Source organism: Mobula birostris, chromosome 11, assembly GCF_030028105.1.
Source record: "Mobula birostris isolate sMobBir1 chromosome 11, sMobBir1.hap1, whole genome shotgun sequence".
In the NCBI taxonomy this organism is placed as follows: Eukaryota; Metazoa; Chordata; class Chondrichthyes; order Myliobatiformes; family Myliobatidae; genus Mobula; species Mobula birostris.
Genome location: NC_092380.1, coordinates 35,991,218 through 36,012,615, shown reverse-complemented (window position 1 = coordinate 36,012,615; position 21,398 = coordinate 35,991,218). Strand labels below are relative to the sequence as shown.

Below are 21,398 nucleotides of genomic sequence, written 5' to 3'. Positions count from 1 at the left end.
ACAAGAGCCACCACAATTCTGGCGCTAACATACGATGTCACAATGCTCAGCAGAACGACACAGAACACGGCAAACAAGAGTGTCCCTTCCTCCCATGGATATCAACACCACCAACGATTCTGCAGCTGCTGGGAATCCTGGTCAACACACACAAAAAGCTTGAGGAAATCAGCAGGTCAGGCAGCATTCATGGAAATTAATACACAGCTGATGCTTAGGGCTGAGACCCTTCTTCAGGACTGGAAAAGAAGGGGGAAGACAATAGAATAAAAAGGTGAGGGCTTAGAAGGAGGATGGATAGAAGGTGATAGATGAACCCAGGTGGGCGGGAAAGGTAAAGGATTGGACAGGAAGGAATGTGATTGGGGAGCAGAGTGGACATGGGAGAAAGGGAAGGAGGAGGGACACCAGGGGGAGCTGATAGGTGGGTGAGAAGAGGTAAGAGGCCAGAGTGGGGAATAGGGGAAGTGGAGGGATTTTTTTTACTGGAAGGAGAAATCAATATTCATGCCATCAGGTTGGAGGCTACCCAGACGGAATACAAGGTATTGCTCCTCCACCCTGAAGGTGGCTTCACTGTGGCACAAGAGGAGGCCATGAACCTACATGCTGGAACAGGAATGGGAATCGGAATTAAACTGTTTGGCCACTGTGAAGACCTATGGATATACTGTACACAGAGCCCTTAACCCGAGGACAGGCTGCCTTTGGCCTCCAGATGACTTGTACAGTCGCAAACACCAGAACATAGCACATTACAGCACAGCAGAGGCCCTTCGGCCTACCACACTGTGCTGGCCTTTGTTTTCTCTTTACTACCTGGACACATAAACACAAGGTATAATCTGCCTTCCTCTGTATCTTGGTGTGTGTGAGATTAATAAACCTTGCCTCCCCACTCAGTCACCACCCACAGAGCCACTGACCACACTTATTCCCCTCACCAACAGGCTGGTTTTTCAGAGTATGTAGAAGCCAGAACACCTCCTGCACATCAGATTCCTCTGTCTTAACAAAATCACCAAGTGGGGTGTGGTGTGGAGAGAGCTTTGCACTTGTGCCAGCAGTCAGAGGTGGATTTTATACCCTCAGTGCTGGCCTCCAGCAGAACTTCCCTCAACCATCCCCACACACTGGCCGAGGCACCTCCTTGGATCAGGATCTTTGAAAGTCGGTGGAGGCCTGTCCTGTTGTTGTAGGCCTGTCTGTGTGTGTGATTGAGTGGGTGGAGGAGGGGCCTGTTTTCCTGTTGTCTTAGTTTTGCTGTTATTGTTGTTGCTGATTGTGTTGTTCTATGGAACATTGTGGGCATGCTATGTTGGCTGTTCCCAGCGCATCCATGGGTGTGGTGGTTATTAATGCAAATGACGCGTTTTCACTGTATGGTTATGTTTCGATGGAAAGGAAGAGGATGGCGGCAGTGATAGGGGACTCTAGAGTTAGGGGGTCAGACAGACGCAGGAAAGAAACGCGGATGGTAGTTTACCTCCCAGGTGCCAGGGTCTGGGATGTTTCTGATTGTGTCCATGGTATCCTGAAGTGGGAAGGAGAACAGCCAGAGGTCATGGTACATATTGGTACCAATGACATAGGCAGGAAAAGGGAGGAGGTCCTGAAAGCAGACTACAGGGAGTTAGCAAGGAAGTTGAGAAGCAGGACCACAAAGATAGTCATCTCAGATTTACTGTCTGTGCCAAGTGACAGTAAGTATAGGAATAGAAGGAGATGGAGGATAAGGGCGTGGCTGAGGGATTGGAGCAGGGGGCAGGGATTCAGATTTCTGGATCATTGAGGTCTCTTTTGGGGCAGGAGTGACCTGTACAAAAAGGACAGGTTGCACTTGAATCCGAGAGGGACCAGTATCTTGGTGGGTAGGTTTACTAAGGCTATTGGGGAGAGTTTAAACTAGGATTGCTGGGGGGTGGGAAACAAACTAAAGAGATGGAGGAACAGACGGTTGGCTCACAAATAGAGAAAGCTTGAGTGCGAGAGGGAGGATAGGCAGGTTACAGAGAAGGGATGTGCTCAGACCGATGGTTTGAGATGTGTCTATTTTAATGCAAGGAGTATTATGAACAAAGCGGATGAGCTTAGAGCGTGGATCAGTACTTCGAGCTATGATGTTGTGGCCATTACAGAAACTTGGATGGCTTAGAGGCAGGAAGGGTTACTTCGAGGGAGGAAGGCAAAAGAGGTGGGGGCGTGGCACTGTTGATCAGAGATAGTGTCATGGCTGCAGAAAAGGAGGAAGACGTGGAGGGATTGTTGACGGAATCTCTGTGGGTGGAAGTTAGGAATAGGAGGGGGTCAATGACTCGACTGGGTGTTTTTTTTTTTTACAGACCACCCAATAGTAACAGGGACATCGAGGAGCAGATAGGGAGACAGATTCTGGAAAGGTGTAATAATAACCGGGTTGTTGTGGTGGGAGATATTAATTTCCCAAATATTGATTGGCACGTCCCTAGAGTGAAGGGTTTAGATGGGGTGGAGTTTGTTAGGTGTGTTCACGAAGGTTTCTTGACACAATATGTAGATAAGCCCACAAGAGGAGAGGCTGTACTTGATCTGGTATTGGGAAATGAACCCGGTCAGGTGTCAGATCTCTCAGTGGGAGAGCATTATGGAGATAGTGATCACAATTCTATCTCCTTTACCATAGCATGGGAAAGGGATAGGAACAGACAGGTTAGGAAAGCGTTTAATTGGAGTAAGGGGAAATATGACACCATCAGGTAAGAACTGGTAAGCATAAATTGGGAACAGATGCTCTCAGGGAAATGTACGGCAGAAATGTGGCAAATGTTCAGGGGATATTTCAGTGGAGTTCTGCATACGTACATTCCAATAAAACAGGGAAAGGATGGTAGGGTACAGAAGCCGTGGTGTACAAAGGCTGTTGTAAATCTAGTCAAGAAGAAAAGAAGAGCTTATGAAAGGTTAAAAAAAACGAGGGAATGATAGAGATCTAGAAGATTATAAGGCCAGCAGGAAGGAGCTTAAGAAAGAAATTAGGAGAGCCAGAAGGGGCCATGAGAAGACCTTGGCAGACAGAATTAAAGGAAACCCCAAGGCATTCTACAAGTATGTGAAGAGCATGAGGATAAAATGTGAGAGAATAGGACCAATCAAATATGACAGTGGGCAAGTGTGTATTGAACCGGAGGAGATAGCAGAGGTACTTAATGAATACTTTGCTTCAGTATTCACTACGGAAAAGGATCCTGGCGATTGTAGGGATGACTTACAGTGGACTGAAAAGCTTGAACATGTAGATATTAAGAAAGATGATGTGCTGGAGCTTTTGGAAGGCATCAAGTTGGATAAGTCACCGGGACCAGATGAGGTGTACCCCAGGCTACTGTGGGAGGCGAAGGAGGAGATAGCTGAGCCTCTGGCGATGATCTTTGCATCATCAATGGGGATGGGAGAGGTTCTGGAGGATTGGAGGGTTGCGGATGTTGTTCCATTATTCACAGAAGGGAGTAGAGATAGCCCAGGAAATTATAGACCAGTGAGTCTTACTTCAGTGGTTGGTAGGTAGATGGAGAAGATCCTGAGAGACGGGATTTATGAACATTTGGAGAGGCATTATATGATTAGAAATAGTCAGCATGGCTTTGTGAAAGGCAGGTTGTGCCTTACGAGCCTGATTGAACTTTTTGAGAATGTGACTAAACACATTGATGAAGGTAGAGCAGTAGATTTAGTGTATATGGATTTCAGCAAGCCATTTGACAAGGTACCCCATGCAAGGCTTATTGAGAAAGTAAGGAGTCATGGGATCCAAGGGGACATTGCTTTGTGGATCCAGAACTGGCTTGCTCACAGAAGGCAAACAGTGGTTGTAGATGGGTCATATTCTGCATGGAGGTCGATCACCAGTAGTTTGCCTCATTGATCTGTTCTGGGACCCCTTCTCTTCCTGATTTTTATAAATGACCTGGATGAGGAAGTGGAGGGATGGGTTAGTAAATTTGCTGATGACACAAAGGTTGGAGGTGTTGTGGATAGTGTGGAGGGCTGTCAGAGGTTACAGTGGGACATTGATAGGATGCAAAACTGGGCTGAGAAGTGGCAGATGGAGTTCAACCCAGATAAGTATGAGGTGGTTCATTTTGCTAGGTCAAATTTGATGACAGAATATAGTATTAACAGTAAGACTCTTTGCAGTGTGGAGGATCAGAGGGATCTTGGGGTCTGAGTCCATAGGACACTCAAAGCTGCTGCACAGTTTGATTCTGTGGTTAAGAAAGCATACAGTGCATTGGCCTTCATCAATCATGGGACTGAGTCTAGGAGCCAAGGAGTGTTGCAGCTACACAGGACCCTGGTCAGACCCCACTTGGAGTACTGTGCTCAGTTCTGGTCGTCTCACTATAGGAAGGATGTGGAAACCATAGAAAGGGTGCAGAGGACATTTACAAGGATGTTGCCTGGATTGGGGAGCATGCCTTATGAGAATAGGTAGAGTGACGGAGGATGAGAGGTGACCTGATAGAGGTGTACAAAATGATGAGAGACATTAATTGTGTGGATAGTCAGAGGCTTTTTCCCAGAGCTGAAATGGCTAGCACAAGAGGACACAGTTTTAAGGTGCATGGTAGTAGGTACAGAGGAGATGTCAGGGGTAAGTTTTTTTTTTAAACTCAGAGAGTGGTGAGTGCATGGGATGGGCTGCCAGTAATAGTGGTGGAGGCGGATACAATATTCTTTTAAGGGACTCCTGGATAGGTACATGGAGCTCAGAAAAATAGAGGGGTGTGGGTAAACCTTGGTAATTTCTAAGGTAAGGACATGTTCGGCACAGCATTGTGGGCCTGTATAGTGCTGTAGGTTTTCTATGTGATAAAGATAAGACATTGACATAGAATTAGGCCATTCAGCCCATTGAATTTCTGTTCCACCATTCACCATGGCTAATTTATTATCCCTCTCAATCCATTCTCCTGCCTTCTCCCTATAACCTTTGAAACCCTCACTAATGAATAACCTTATCAACCTGTGCTTTAAATATTCCCAATGATTTGACTCCACAGCCATCTGTGGCAATGAATTCCACAGATTTACCGCCCTCTGGCTAAAGAAATTCCTCATCTCTGTTCTAAAGGGACAATGGATCCTGTAACTATGAAACTAGACATCCCCAGATTCGGAGCCAGTGCAGGTGTACACATCTAACACAATAGCGCAGTGGGCTCAAGGCACCTAGTGTCCCGGCCCCAAAGCAAAATCAGGCACCTTTACAGTAGCAGGCACTTCTTCTTGGACCTCTCCTCAGGGGCAGGGCAGAGAACAGCCCGAATGGCCTCATCAAACACAGTCTTCAGTCCTCGCTGGGTGAGGGCGGAGCACTCCAAATACCTCATGGAACCTGTGTCAAAGAAAGAGGAAAAGAAAAAAATATAGGAATTGCTTTGATAATAAAATGCTTGTTGCAATGTTCGGACCAATGTTTCCCCAGTAATGCAAATGATTGGCCTCTTGTTCATTTTCCTAGACTGGCTGAGAATCAGGATCACAATACAAGCCCATTCCATCTCAACTAAAGCCCTCTCCATCACTGAACACATCTACGAGGAGCGGTGTCACAGGAAAGCAGCATCCATCATCTAGCTTCCAGGCCATGCTCGCTTGTCACTGTTGCCATTGGGAAGGAGGTTCAGGAACCTTAAGTCCCACACCACCAAGTTCAGGAACAACTGCTACTCCTCAACCGCCAGAGTGGATAACTTTACTCATCCCAACGCTAAACTGACTCACATTCAAGGACTCTGCAACTCATATTCTCACTCATTTTTTATTATTTTGTATTATTTTCTTTTTTGCATTTGCAGTTTCCGTCTTTTGCACGTTGATTGTTAATCTTTGTTGTGTGCAGTTCTTTATTGATTCGATTGTGTTTCGTTGTATTTACTGTGAATGCCCACAAGAAAATGAATCTCAGGGTAGTACAGTAGATTCTGGTTAATTGGGACACATCAGGACCAGTACATTTTGGCCCAATTAAGCAGCTGCCTCAATTAGCCAAAGTTTCATGGAAATAGTTAAAAAGGTATAAAAAAAAAGCCAAACTATCATTTAACTCAGTAACACATTGTGTATTTAAATGAAATATAGCACAAATTAGAACATTACCAACGCTTATACAGTACTATAAAACTATCTATTAAAAAGGTTCAAAGGTTCATTTTGTTATCAAAGTATGCATGCAGAATACAACTCTGAGATTTGTCTTTTCCAGATAGTCAATTACAGAAAAACCATAGTAGTTGAAAGAAGACATCATCTCCCCCCGCATGAAAAGAAAAAGAAACAAAAAAATCCCAAACCCCAAACCCACCCAACCCCTCCCTCACACAAAAACTAACAGATCACCCAAACCCCCAGCCTGCCAATTGGCAACAAGAAAGAAAGGGTGAGAACACGAAAAAAAAACAGAACTGAAAGAGGCCAATATGAACTACAGTCCAATCTATAAATGTCAGAATTTAAAGAACATCTCTGAGAGCATCGGGACTCCAAGGGAAGCGACTCGAACCGGCAGTCCCTCCGAGGGAAGCAATGTGAACCAGCAGACTCCCCGAGGGCAGTTTCACGAGCCAGCAGCCCAACCAAGGGAAGCAACATAAACCAGCTGCACCTCTGAGGGAAGCCTGATTCCTGGTTCCTAATATTTTCTGGTATCTCCAAGCCTGAATGCTTGATGCTGAAGTGAGCAGAACAGTTCAGAAATGTCTTGCTGCTTATTTCTCAGAACTATCAGGGACAAAAATCACTGCTTTTTGAACACAAGCACACACTACTGATGCTATTTAAAAACTGTTCCCTCCAAGCAGACTGTAGTACCTAATGGGCACACAAGTGCACCTTACTGACACTAGTTAGAAGATGTCTCCAAGTCTCTTGCCCCAATTAAGTGGCATAATGTCCCAAATAAATGAAGGGAATCCTGGCTATTTCCTCAATTAGTTTTTGTTCTTCAAGAGTTGTCCCAAATAAATGGCTATCCCAATTAACCGATAGCCCAGTTCACTGTATAGGGTGACATATATGTACTTTGACAATAAATTTAACTTGAACTTTGATTTTGGATCTCAGGTGTCAAACAAACCATCAACATCTATGAAGCTTTTTCATGCACGTAAATGTCCCGGGCAGATGTGAAACTGGGCAGATTTAGGAAGACACAGAAGCTGCCTGACCTGTTGAGCTCCTCCAGCACTTTGTGTGTGTTGCTCTAGATTTCCAGCAAGAAAGATTTAGGGAGTGAGAAAACTGTAGGAAAATAAAGGGAAAATAAAACAATAAGAGAAATAAAGAGCTAGAAAGCACTATAGGTGTGTGCATCACGCAGACATCCCACCCTGCAAAAACTCATTTCAGGGAGGTATCACCAGCATTTCAGGGAGGTAGCACCCCCGCACCCCGCAACCCCATATCCCGCCCCCCCGCCTCCACGGTTGACCCCCAAGGGTGTATGTAATACTTTGTTTAGTGATTTTGTCTAATCTGTAAACCAAGTTGGGTATATGCAGAAAATGTGACATTAAAATATGTACTTATATTATATTATATTATCATATTTATTCTATTACAACTTTAAGCAATTCTGCAGGGAGTTTGGCCTCATCACGTAGGGCATCAATAGCGTAGCTCCTTAGCAGCTAGCCAGCTAGTTTAAATCAGGGGTCCCCAACCTTTTTTGCACCGCACACCGGTTTAATATTGACAATGTTCTTGTGGACCGGCTGACCGGAGGGAGAGGAGTGTTGACGCCACTGGAATATAGGTGATAAATCAACTATAAGTCACTTGCAAGTGGCTGATACACTCAATTTCGTTTCTAAAGGGGTTTATCTAACAAATTTAATATTAAACACACAGCACATATTTTCCTCGCATGAATGTAGTGATAGGTCTATAACAGTGGTCCCAAACCTCCGGGCTGCAAAGCATGCAGTGGTAGCCGGAACACACCCAGCACATCTTTAAGAAAAAAAAGCCAAAATAAACAAGGTAATTGATTAGGTGCCGCCCGGCACGTAACTGTCGGTCTAGATCAGAGGCGATGCAATCGGCAATCACCTCTGATCTGGGCCGACATTTACGTGCCGGGCGGCACCTAATTAATTAGTTTGTTTATTTTGCCCTTTTTTCTTAAAGATGTGCTGGGGGCGTTCCGGCCACCGTTGTATTCTTCGCAGCTCGGGGGTTGGGGACCACTGAATTATAAGTCACTTATAAGTCAATAGCATCATAACATTTTAAGTAACGTTTGGATAGTAAACACACAGTGCATATTTTCCCCGTATGAACATACAAAATCATTGCAACACACCAATATCGCCGAATCAGTGGGAGACTTGGGCTTGTTTTCCTGCAACAAGATGGTCCTGTCGAGAGGTGATGGGAGACAGCGATACTCGAAGGGGATTCCTGATGTCCAGTCTATTCAGCAATTTAGTTTTCGTTGCATTCATCGCAGAAAACTCCGCTTCGCAGCAATACGATGTTGGAAATGGAAGCAACGTTTTCAGTGCTTTCGTGGTTATCTCAGGATATTCAGCCTTGACTTTGATCCGGAATGCCGGCAGAGATGTTATGTCAAACATACTTTTCAGCCTGTCGTCATTTGCAAGCTCGAGGAGTTGATCTCCTTCCCGCGCTGACATGGATGACGTGTGGGTAATGAGCTCGCGTGCGTTCAAGCTCAACAGTGGGCGTGACAGGGAATGAGGAAAGGTGCTGCTGACTCCTATCGCCCAATCGTATCGTTCCCTTGCAGCCCGGTGGATGGCGACCACTCTTAGCATGAAGAGAGACCAATCAGGTTGCTCGCTCTCCATCTCCCTCTCCTACTCAAAAAAATCTATTTCCGGGATATTGTATATAATTTCCGGGCATCAGGGAGCCACTATTGATATGCGGGAGACTCCCGGAACTTCCGGGAGAGGTGGATGTTTGGCATCACAGTTGGCACGGCAACTGCTCTGCATATGACTGCTAGAAAATACAGAGAGTTGTGGGCACAGCTCAGCACATCACAAGAACCAGCCTCCCCACTGTGGTCTCTGTCTATACTCCTCACTGCCAGACTAATCAAAGACCCCACCCACCCTCTCTTCTCCCTTACACAATGAGCTGTAGGGCACTGAGGAGTGTGATAGAACAGAGGAATCTAGGAATACAGATCCAGAATTCATTGAAAGTGGTGTTACAGGTAGATAGGGTCATTAAAAAAGCTTTTGGCACATTGGCCATAAATCAAAGTACTTATGAAGTACAGGAGATGGGATGTTATGTTGAAGTTGTATAAGATGTTGGTGAGGCCTAATATGGAGCCTCGTGTGCAGTTTTGGTCACCTACCTACAGCAAAGATGTGAACAAGGCTGAAAGAGTACAGAGAAAATTTACAAGGATATTGTCAGGACTTGAGAGTCAGAGTTATAGGGAAAAGGTTGAATAGATTAGGATTTTATTCCCCAGAGCGTAGAATGATGAGAGGAGATTTGATAGAGATATATGAAATTATGAGCAGTATAGAGAGGGTAAATGCAAGCAGGCGTTTTCCACTGAGGTGGGTGAGATAAGAACTAGATGTCATGGGTTAAAGGTGAAAGGTGAAATCTTTACCAGGAACATGAGAGAGTGTTCAGAGTGTGGAGTGAACAACCAGTAGAAGTGGTGGATTTCAACATTTAAGAGAATTTAAAAAAATATATTTATTTATTGAGATATAGTACGGAACAGGCTCTTCGAGCCATACCACCCAGCAGAGAACAATTTACAAAGACCAATTAACCTATCAACGGGTACATCTTTGGATTGTGGGAGGAAACCCACAGGTTACAGACAGTGGTGGGAATTGAACCCGGGTCACCTCTCCTACACTGTGAAGCATTGTGCTAACCACTTTGCTACCGTGCCTCAAGGTACATGGATGGGAGAAGTATGGAGGGCTCTGATGCGGGTGCAGGTCAATGGACCAAGCAGGTTATTAGTTTGGCATGGACTAAATGGGCCAAAGGGCCTGTTTCTATGCTGTAATGTTCTGTGACTCTGTTCCCCATGTCCCATTAGGCAGAAGATACAAAAGCCTGAAAGCACATCCCACCAGGCTCAATGACAGCTTCTATCCTGCTGTTATCAGACTCTTGACCTCACAATTTACCTCGTTATGATCTTGCACTTTATCTGCGCTGCCCTCCCTCTATAGCCTTTACCCTTTATCTGCATTGCTACTGCAGATTATTGGGCCTTATTCTAGCTCAATGCACTGTGTAATTATAAAGCTTTTCACTGTACTTTGATGCATGTGACGATAATAAACCAACACCAATTCCCATAAATGGAACATGTTTGAGGTGAAGAGAAGAGAAAGAAGAGTTAATGGAAGTGAAAAAGACTGGGTTCATTTCCCAGGGAGGAACTTACCAATCCTAATCACTAAAGTCCAACAAAACTATGAACTCTTTGATCTCTTTGCACTAAACTTCACTTTTTTGTTCTAATTGTATTTTTCTTGTAAAATATCATGTACAATTTATGCTTAATTTCTATTTCCTTGTGAATAGCACGTAGCTGATGCTCTGTGCCCGTGGTGCTGCTGGAAGTTCTTCATTGCACCTGTGCATATGACAATAAACCAGACCTGGAACAGAAGGTATGGCCACCAATATGGAGGTGGTGGAGACAGAGCCGTGCAAGGTGTCACAGTTGGAGACGCCCGAAGGTACAGTGCTGGAGGTAGTTTCAGAGACTGAGACAGGCTGCAGACAGAGTAGATAGCCATAAAGGCGTTCCTGATTTTTCCACACATCTATGCCATGGGAAGTCATTTGTATCAGGGATCATGTATTATCACCTGTACATCTCAGTAACAAAACATGGGCAGGTTTAAACTGTACTTTTACAATAGAGACAGCTTGAACGCTGTTCGAAGTAATCCAAACAGAAATGCCCCAACAACATTCCATTAATCAGTACGACTCAGAGCACCTCATGGATACTGACTGAATTTATCACCCAACTGGTTTGGGTCCAACCTTGTTCACCAAACTGCAAAGCTGAAATGTAAAGTTAACTCTGGTCTTGCCCTTAGCCCACTGTCCTAGTGACATTCAGTGTAAAAACCAAACTGCTGGATAGACTCAGTAGGTCAGGTAGCATCCGCAGACAGAGGTGGAGAGTCGACATTTTGGGATGAGACCCTGCATCTGTATTGCTACATTTAGACAAAATGCAAAGTTGAAAGTAAGTTTTATTATCACCAAGTATATGTCACTGTATAGAACTATGAGATTCATTTTCTTGCAGGCATTTACAATAAGTACAAAGACAAGAGAATCAGTGAAAAACTGCATAGAAAGACAAACAACCCATGTGCAAAAGACAAACTGTGCAAGCACAAAACGAAAGAAAATTAGTAATAAATAAATAAGCAATAAATATCAAGATCATGAGATGAAGAGAACTTGAAAGAGAGTCCATAGGTCATGGAATTAGTTTAGTGTCAAGGTGAGTGAAGTTATCCACTCTGGTTCAGGAACCTGATGGTAATAACTCTTCCTGAACTTGGTAGTATGAGACCTAAGGCTTCTGTACCCCTTTCTTGATGACAGCAGCGAGAAGAGAGCATTCTTGTTACAATTGTAGATGTAATGGCAGCTACAGCTGTTAGATATTTTAACGGCAGCTCTTCAGCAACCAACAGACTGAGTCATGATCTCAATTCAAAATGTTCCTTTAGTGAGCAAAAATTGCATCACTTGCATTGGAGCCAGGATGCAACACCAGAACTCATCCAACAGGTGGCGTTGTAACTCAGACTGCAACAACGAGACAGCGTGTGGGTCTATGGGCTCTTATGTCAGGCTGGCCTTTGGGACAGAAGTCTGCACATTGACAACAACCTTGTTGGTCTGGTTGGAAGCAGAAGACAGAAAAATAAAAATAAAGCTGTAAATAGATCTGAAAATAAAGCAGTACAAGACCACTTTGGTCCACAATGTTGTGCCAAAATAATTAGGGGCTTAATTAAACTAGTTCCTTCTGCCTACACATATTCCTCCATTCTCTGCACATTTATGTGCCTATCTAAGGGCCTCTAAAATGCTTCTAACATACTTGCCTTCACCACCATCTCTGTCATGCACCCACTATGCTGGGTAAACTTGCCCCCTCTCACCTTAACAGATAACACTTAACTGAGATCTGTAGAGAGAAAAACAGAGTTAATGTTTCACGTCAATGATCTTTCAAAAAGGGCTCTGACGTGAGGTTTCTCTCCGCACAGATGCTGCCTGACCTGTTGAGTATTTCCAGAATTTTGTTTTAATCTCTCTCCAAGACTATGAATGGTACCCCTTCCTCTCTCGACACTACCGACCCTCCGCACGACTCCATCCTCAGTATTGTCATCCATTAGCCAGCTTGTCAGAGAGGTCGTCCTCTGTGGGAGAGTCTCACTAGTAGACTTTCGCTGACAGGGATGGTATGCCAGCTCAGTCATGAACTTATCACTCACATACATTTGGCATTGGATGGTCATCGAAGCTGGGATTAACAGGTAGACTAATCCCATGAGGATGGTACAGGTAGTGCTGTTGCCAAAAACACAAGAGATTCTGCAGATGCTGGAGGAACTCTGCAGGTCAGGCAGCATCTCTGAAGAGGAATTCAGAGTTGATGTTTTAGGCCAAGAACCTTCATCAGAACCACAAAAGGAAGAAGAAAGAATCTCTACCCCTTCCTCTCCAGTCCTGGGGAAGGATCTCAGCCTGAAACATCGACTGTTTATTCCTCTCTGTAGATGGTGCCCAACCTGTTGGGTTCTGTTGCCGAACAACTGTAGTGACCCTCATTTGATTTTGACCTCTGGTGCTGCCTGAGTGGTGTTTGCATGTTTTCTGTGTGATCTAAGGTGTTCAGCATGTTAAATGTCACTGTAACTTTCCCCTAGTGTGGAGGTGAGCAGTAGAGGGGTGTTGGGATGGGATGGAGTTCATAGGAACGCAGGGGGAATAAAATGGGATGAGTGCAAACTGCTGTTAATGGTTAATACTGTCTTAGTGGGCTGAAAAGGCCCCATTTTCACACTATACACCTCTACGATTCCGTAATAGCTTTGAGTTCAGGCTGTGTACCCACACCAACTGAAATAACCAGGACAATTAAAACACAACTTTTAATCACTTCAATCAATTCTCAGCCCAGGGAGTCCAAACAGATGTTGAAAAATTGCAGATTCAATTTCACACATTTGTTCCTTTCCTCAAATCGGGCACGTCAGCCTGCCATGTGGGGAGAAACCAAAAGACCTTTGCAAAATGAGGCCATAAGACAAAGCAGCAAAAGTAGGCTTGTATGGTCCATCAAGTCTGCTCCGCCATTTCATCAAAAGTTCAAAGTAAATTTATCAACTATGCCATCGTATACAACCCTAACCCTGAGGTTCATTTCCTTGCAGGCATTCACAGTAGATACAAAGATACACCATAGAACCAATGCACAAACAATCAATGTGCAAAAGACACCAAACTGCAAATACAAAAAGAAAAAATAAATAAATAAGCTATAAATATCAAGATCATGAGATGAAGAGTCCTTGAAAGAGAGTTCATAGGTCATGAAAACAATTTAGTGTTGGAGTGAGTGACGTTATCCGCTCTGAAACAGGAGCCTGACAGTTGTACTGTAACTTCTGAAGCTGGTGGTGTGGGTCCTGAGGCTTCTGTACCTCCTTCCTAATGGCAGGAGCAAGAAGAAAGCATTTGTTTTACAATTGTAGATGTAATGGCATCTACAGCCTTGAGATATTTTAAGTGGTTGTTCCTCAGCAACCTACAGACCAAGTCACGATCTCAACTCGAAGTGTTCCTCAGTGAGCAAAAATTGCATCACTTGCCTTGGTGGAGGTCCCTGATGATGGATGCTGCTTTCTTGCTACAGGGTTCTCTCATTGGTGGGGAGGGCTTTACCGGTGATGGACTGGGTCGGATGCACCATTTTGTAGGCTTCAAGGAAAACACTAATTCAAGGAAATTAGTGTTTTCATAGTAGGCCATGGTATCCTGCCCGTTATTTCCTCAAAGAATTCTGATGGATTTGTTGGCAAGATTTCCCTTTAAGAAAACCATGCGGACTTAGTCTATTTTATCATGTGCCTCTAAGTACCGCAAAACTTCATCCTTAATAACGTAATAGAATGGTATAACTATCCACTGGAAATAAATACCACTGAATTATGGTCAGGGCAGGTTTTGGAGCAGAGGGATTTTTTAGAGAGCAGGGAAAGCAGAAGTGGCTAACTTGTTTTGTTTAAATATAGGCCGGATTTCCCCCACCCTCTCCGTCGCCATCATAAGGTAGTGAAGCAAATGTCTGCCTCTTTCACTCATTCAAATAGGTCATGACTTTTTCAAGGTTCATATTTATTTATCACATTTACATCAGAACAGAACCTTCTGGTAAGTTAGTACAATCAGACACAATGCCTCCATGGGGTCAATCAAGGACCACATTTTTTTAACAAACACAAGAACTTAAAGTCCTTCAGGTCTACCCCATCAGCGAGTTGCTCACTGAAGGAGCTGGATTTGATGTGGACCGTGTTGCTGTGAGCAACAGAGAGTCGTTTGTGCGCGAAGGGGGTGTGCAATCTAAAAGCAAGTAACCATCTTCATCGTTTTTCTTGCGACTGCAAGACCCTGTTGGATACTGGAGGTGTGGAATGTTGCAAGTCCAATTCATTGGTTTATTGCCCAACAGTGGGAGCATATGGTGGGGGAGCTGCATGGCCTCGGTCAAAGCGAGGACAAGGCACCAAGCTGCAGTGTCACCAGTTTGCAGCCACTCGGGAGAGGAGGTGCGGTGTGGTATCCATGCTAGAGGCAGTGCTGCCCCCCAGTGTTAGTTTGGCAGAAGACAAGTCCTATTATGTTCGACTGTAGGCCATTGCAACATTATGGACTCGGGGACTAGGACAAGGACAATTATACTATGCAAAAGCCTTGGGCACATATATATAGTCAGGGTGCCTAAGACTCTTGCATAGTACTGTAGTAATTTTATACATTGCTCTGTAGTGCTGCCGAAAAAAAATTCATGACATGTGAGTGATGACAAACCTGATTCTGATATGGTCTTTATTGTGGACCGAGAGTGGGAAGGAGGCAGGGAGAAGAGAATCATGTTTGGGAAAAGGGGAAGGGAGAGGGGAGGGAGCAGAAAGCACCAGAGAGACATTCTGTAATGGTCAATAAACCAATTGTTTGGAATCAAATAAGCTGGTATCTCAGGGCTGAGTGTGTCTGCACCAGTGCCACTGCCCACCCTCGGCACACTTTCTCTGCCACCTGTCCCATACCCCTCCTGCAGCAGTCCACCCTCTCCATTCCTAAATATCCTTTGCTCACACCAGATTTACCTCTCCACTTTGGCAAATACTGTTCTGTGCAAAAGTCTTAGACTCCCTAGCTATGTGCCTAAGACTTTATGCACAGCACTGTATATATTTTTGTGCAAGACTGAATTTTAAGTTAAAGGCATCCGTTAGTCTTGCGAGACCATGGATCTGCGCCTGGAAAGTCTTCACTATCCAGGGTGCAGGCCTGGGCAAGGTTGTATGGAAGACCAGCAGTTGCCCATGCTGCAAGTCTCCCCTCTCCACGACACCAATGTTGTCCAAGGGAAGGGCATTAGGACCCATACAGCTTGGCACCAGTGTCGTCGCAGAGCGGCTGGGGCTCGAACTCACGACCTTCAGATCACTAGTCAAACACCTTAACCTCTTGGCCACGTGCCCACACTGTATTTTACTGCTGTGTTATATGTGCCCTGTGCTGTATGTGAATGTTGGAATTGTGTTTTGAATCTTGGCACTGGAGGAATGCTGTATTCATAGGTATTCATGTATGGTTGAATGACAATTAAAGGAACTTGAACCTATAGTGAGATGCTACATCTGCATTAACAACCGATTCACTCAGGGAAATGCTGGGGGCCGTGCCCATGTGCTGACACACATTCTAGCAACAACACAGCAGAATATGATTAGCAGCAAAATCAGCCCCATTCCTCCCTCACTCTGAAGCACATACTCATTTCCCTAACCCCAGCAGAGGCAGTCTTTGGCCTCCAGCAGATTTAGAGACATTAGGCTTTTGATTTCCCCAGGTGGACCCACAGAGATTTGCAGACCCAAGGCTTTGTCCAATGGGCCTCAACTTCCAGACTTCCGATCGACCCTTGGGCCTTAACATTGACCACAAAAGCCGGTGATCACTGGACTTGCCGGTGACGGACTCCAAACACTGGAGCTCCAAACCCAGTCTCACCAATTTGTGTACCCATTGGATCTCATTCCTCCTGTCCACATGGAACCTGCTGACAATTTGTTGGCCTGGAGGAGGGGGTATTGTCCCTTGTCCATGCCGGTCTGCCAACCCCACATCCAATATTTGACCACGGACATCCCACCTCTGCATCACTGGCTTTTGAACAAAGGCTTAGACTCTGGCCTGACCTCCAATTCCCCCATGTCTCTTCCCTAAACCCTAACCTGACCCTTCACTTCCCCAAAAACCATCCCCTTAAAACCAAAGTGATTGACCAGTGTTGTGGGCATATGGTTTGGGAGCAGAAACAGGCCACTCTGCCCAATGCAGTGAAGATGCTCCCACACATTGCTGGGCCAGGATGCCTTGGGTGCTGGTGAAAGGCAACTGTAGAGCTTGAGAAGGACTAGGGAGGTGATGAAAGAGTCTTCACAGAAACAAACCAATTCAGACTTCTCCAGTATTCAATACCATCAGTGCTGAGTAACGAAATTCAGGAGTCTACCCCTTTACATCCTTGCTTATATATTCCAATCTTTAAGAAGACGAGAACATAAAAGCAAGGATACAATGTTGATATTGGTCAGACCTCACTTGGAGTAACATGAGCAGTTTTGGGTGCTCACCTAACAAAGAATGTGCTGGCATTTGAGAGGGTTCAGAAGAGGTTCTTGCGAATGATCCCAGGGGCATTTTATGGCTCTGGGCCTGTACTCACTGGATGTTATAAGAATCCCAGGGGGGTGAGGGGGGGGGAATCTCAGTGAAGCATACTGAATATTGAAAGGCCTAGATAGAGTGGTTATGGAGAGGTTGTTCCCTATAGTGGGGGAGTCTGGGACTAGAGGGCACAGCCTCAGAACAGGATATTCCTTCAGAACATTCAGAAGGAATTGCTTTAGCCAAAGGATAGTAAATCTGTGGAATTCATTATCACAGACTGCGGTGGAGGCTAAGTCATTGGGTATATTTAAAGTGGAGGTTGATAGGACCTTGATTAGTAAGGGCAACAACGGTTGTGGGGAGAAGGCAGGCGAATGGGGTTGAAAGAGATAATAAATCAGTCATGATGGAATGGCAGAGAAGACTCAATGGTCCAAATGTCATTGTTTTATGCCCGCCCCCTTTTTGTTTAACTCATGAGGGGTATAGATAGGGTAAATGCAAGCAGGCTTTTCGCACCAAGGTTGGATGGAGCTATAACTAGAGGTCATGGGTTAAGGATGAAAGGTGAAAAGTTTAAGGTGAACATGAGGGGAAATTTCTTTACTCAGAGGGTGGTGAGAGTGTGGAACAGGCTCCCAGCACAAGTGGTGCACATAACCTCGTTTTCAACATTTAAGAGAAGTTTGGATAAGTACATGGATGGTAGGAGTATAGAAGACTATGGTCCCAGTGCAGGTCAGTGGAAGTAGACAGATTAAATGGTTCAGCATGGATGAGGTGGACCAGAGGCCTGTTTTTTTGCTTTACTTTTCTATGATTCTATGACTTATATTCCTTTATAAGTTCCTTATTTCCTTATTTATATTCCTTATTTACTGCAAATAACAAGACACTGTGAACACAATGCAGGAAGTAAACACTTTAAATTCATTTCTTTGGCATTCTGGACACTGTCAGCACAAGGGAATCTACAGATGCTGGAAATCCAGAGCAACACACACAAAATGTTGGGAGTAACTCAGCGGTCAGACAGCGTCTATGGAGAGGTTTTGGGTACAGTAGATGTTTTGGGCTGAGAGCCTTCAATAGGACCACCAATAGGACCCGAACACCCACCTCTTTGCCTAAACTGCTGATCCCTGTTCTAATCTCCTTACATGTCTCTAAATCAAGTAGACTTTGATCACACTCCTGTGATCAGACAGCAAAGGTTTACCAGATTGAATCCTGGCATGGCAGCGCTCTTAAACGAGGAGGGATTAAACAGGCCTTAGTTTTACTGGCTGTATATGAGAAGATCGAGAGGTGATTTTTTAAAAACTCTTTTCTATAGTGAGTCAGTTGCCGACTATAGTAGAGGGGTAGGGAAGAGATGGTCTTAGTTGGTGAACAGAATGCATGTCTAAGCTGAAGTAACGACTTGTTCTGAGAGTCTGTGCTGCATAGTAACGTTAAAGGAAGTGGTGTGTGATTGTGTCCAAATTCAGCACAGGGCAGGGCTGTCCTTCCCCAAACACTCAGAGAGATTACAACACAAGGCAAGTTACCAACTTCCTCAACTGAGTAAAGACAGAACCAGTCATATCAAACTCCACCATTCCCTGTTGACCAATAGTCTGGACTCTACCCCTTTCCAGCAATCCCTGAGATCATGCTTCCTCCCACATCAATATCCGGAACAGTTGTTGCACGTTGACAGGGTGCTATGGTGAGAAGGAAATGGATAGGCAGGAAACTGCAGCACAGCCTCTCATCAAGAGTCCTGATCCGAGGGCACTAATGAGCATATTGGTGCAATAGCTTGGCACTCCGGACAATATACAGGATACAAGTTTGAATCCCTAACTGCAGCTAGGAGATTTAAACCACAAGTCTGGAATTAAAATCAATTGCAGTAATAATCAACATGAAGTCAACCCCAGTTGTATAAAAACGATTCTGCTGGCATCTCTTAACTCTTAACTTGTTCAACAGTGTCTTCAAAGTTCAAAGTAAAATTTTTCAGAGTACATACATGTCACCACAAAAAAAACCCTGAGATTCATTTTCTGCGGGCATACTCAGCAAATCTATAGAACAGTAACTGTCAAACAGGATCAATGAACAAATGATGCAAATACAAATATAAATCAATAGCAATAAATATCGAGAGCATGAACTAACAAGATCATGTCCTTAAAGTGAAACCTCCAGTTGTGGGAACACCAGAAATAGAATGAGTGTAGTTATCCCTTTTCGTTCAATAGTCTGATGGTTGAGGGGCAGCAACTGTTCTTGAACCTGGCAGTACGAGTCCTGAGGGACCTGTACCTTCTACCTGGTGGCAACTGTGAGAAAAGAGCCTGGCTGGGTGGTGAGGATCTTTGATGATGAATGCTGCTTTTCTACGGCAATGTTTCATGTAGATGTGCTCAGTGGTTGGGAGGGTTTTACCAGTGATGCACTGGGCTGAATCCACTGCCTTTTGTAGGATTTTCCACTCAAAGGCTTTGTTGTTCCCATACCAGACCATAGCGCAGCCAGTTAGTACACTTTCCACCACACATCTGTAGAAGTTTACCGAGGGTTTTGATGACCTACCGAATCTCCACAGACTCCTGAGGAAGAGGCCTTGCTGTTGTGCTTTATTTGCAATTATATTTATACGATGGGTCCAGGACAGGTCCTCTGAGATAGTGACACCCAGGAATTTAAAGTTACCAATCCTCTCCACCTCTGAACTTTCAATGATTACTGGCTCGTGGACCTCTGGTTTCCCTCTCCCTGAAGTCTACTATCAGTTCCTTGGTCTTATCGACATTGAGTGAGAGGTTGTTGTTATGACACCTCTCAGCCAAACTTTCCATCTCCCTCCTGTATGCTGATACAGTCCACAACAGTGGTGTCATCAGCAAACTTGTACATGGTGTTGGAGCTGTACTTATCCACACAGTCATAGGTGTAAAGTGAGTAGAGCAGGGGGCTAAACACACATCCCTGTGGTGCTCCTGTACTGATGGGAGATTGTGGAGGAGATGTTTTTGCCAATCCAAACTAACTGGAGTCTAAGACCCAGGTCCTGGAATTTACTGATTAGTTTTGAGGGGGTGATAGTACTGAATGCTGAGCTGTAATCAATAAAGAGTATCCTGATGTCTGCATCTTTGCTGTCCAGGTGTTCCAGGATTGTGTGAAGAGCCAATGAGATGGCACCTGCTGTGGACCTGTTGCTCTGGTGGGCAAATTGGAGCAGATCCAAGTTGCCACTCAGACAGGAGCTGATGTGTTTCAACACCAGCCTCTCAAAACACTTCATCAGTGTGGATGTAAGTGCTACTGGGTGATGGTCATTCAGACAGGTTACCACGGTCTTCTTGGGCACTGGTCCAATTGAAGCTTACTAGAAGCAGGAGGGTAGCACACACCACTGGAGTGAGGGATTGAAGATATCCGTGAATACACCAGCCAGCTGGTTAGCACAGGTTGTCAGTACTCTGCCAGGTACTTCATCTGGACCAAATGCTTTCCTTGGATTCACTCTCTTGAAGGCAGACTGCATGTCATCTTCAGATACTGAGACCAAATACATGGGAGTGTGTGATGGTTCCTCCTTGTTCTGGTGATCAAAGTGAGCATAGAAGGCATTGAGCTCATCTGGAAGTGAAACTTTGCTGTCCCCTATGTCACAGATTTAACTTTGTAGGAGGTTAAGATATTCAAAAACCCTGCCACAGCTGTCGAGCATCCCTTGTTGATTCCAGTCTAGTCTGGAATCTCCACTTCACCTGAGAGATGGCTTTCCGGAGATCATACCTGCACCTCTTGTAGCATTCTTCATCTCCAAACTTGAATGCCTCTGATCTGGCTCTCAGCAAATTCCAGATTTCATGGCTCACCCAGGACTTCTGATTGGGGAAAACCCTGAATGATTTTGTGAGGACAAACTCATCCACAGTTGTTTTAATAAAGTCTGTAATGACCCTGGCGTAGTCATTCAGGTCCTCAGAGGAGTTCTTGAACACGGCCCAGTCCACTGACCCAAGGCGATCCTGTAACCATTCCTCAGCCTCTCACGACCACCTCTGAATTGTCCTGATCTCTGGAGCCTTGCTGTTCAGGCTCTGTCTGTATGCAGGAAGTAGGAGCCAAATGATACAACTTGTCAGAATGTGGTCTCAGGAAGGAATGATAGGCATTCCTTATTACAGTGTAGCAGTGGTCTACTGCTTGGGACCTCTGGTGCAACAGGTTACGCGCTGGTGACAATTGGGCAGAGTTTTCTTTAAACACGCCTGATTAAGGTCGTCACCGATAACGTGAAATGCATCGGGATGGGCTGTTTCTTGTCTGTACACAACATTGTGCAGTGTCACGAGTGCTTGGTTATAATCAGCCGCTGGTGACATGAAACT

General features: G+C 44.8%; 1 protein-coding gene across 1 annotated transcript in view; it reads right to left on the bottom strand.

The window, feature by feature from the left end:
• Positions 1-21,398, bottom strand: part of LOC140205023 (ras-related C3 botulinum toxin substrate 1-like) — a 96,999-nt gene that overhangs the window by 5,395 nt on the left and 70,206 nt on the right. The window contains exon 6 of the mRNA XM_072272098.1: positions 5,242-5,374. Coding sequence (XP_072128199.1) covers positions 5,244-5,374 — 131 coding nt within the window. The 3' untranslated portion in view covers positions 5,242-5,243. The remainder of the gene's footprint in view (positions 1-5,241; positions 5,375-21,398) is intronic.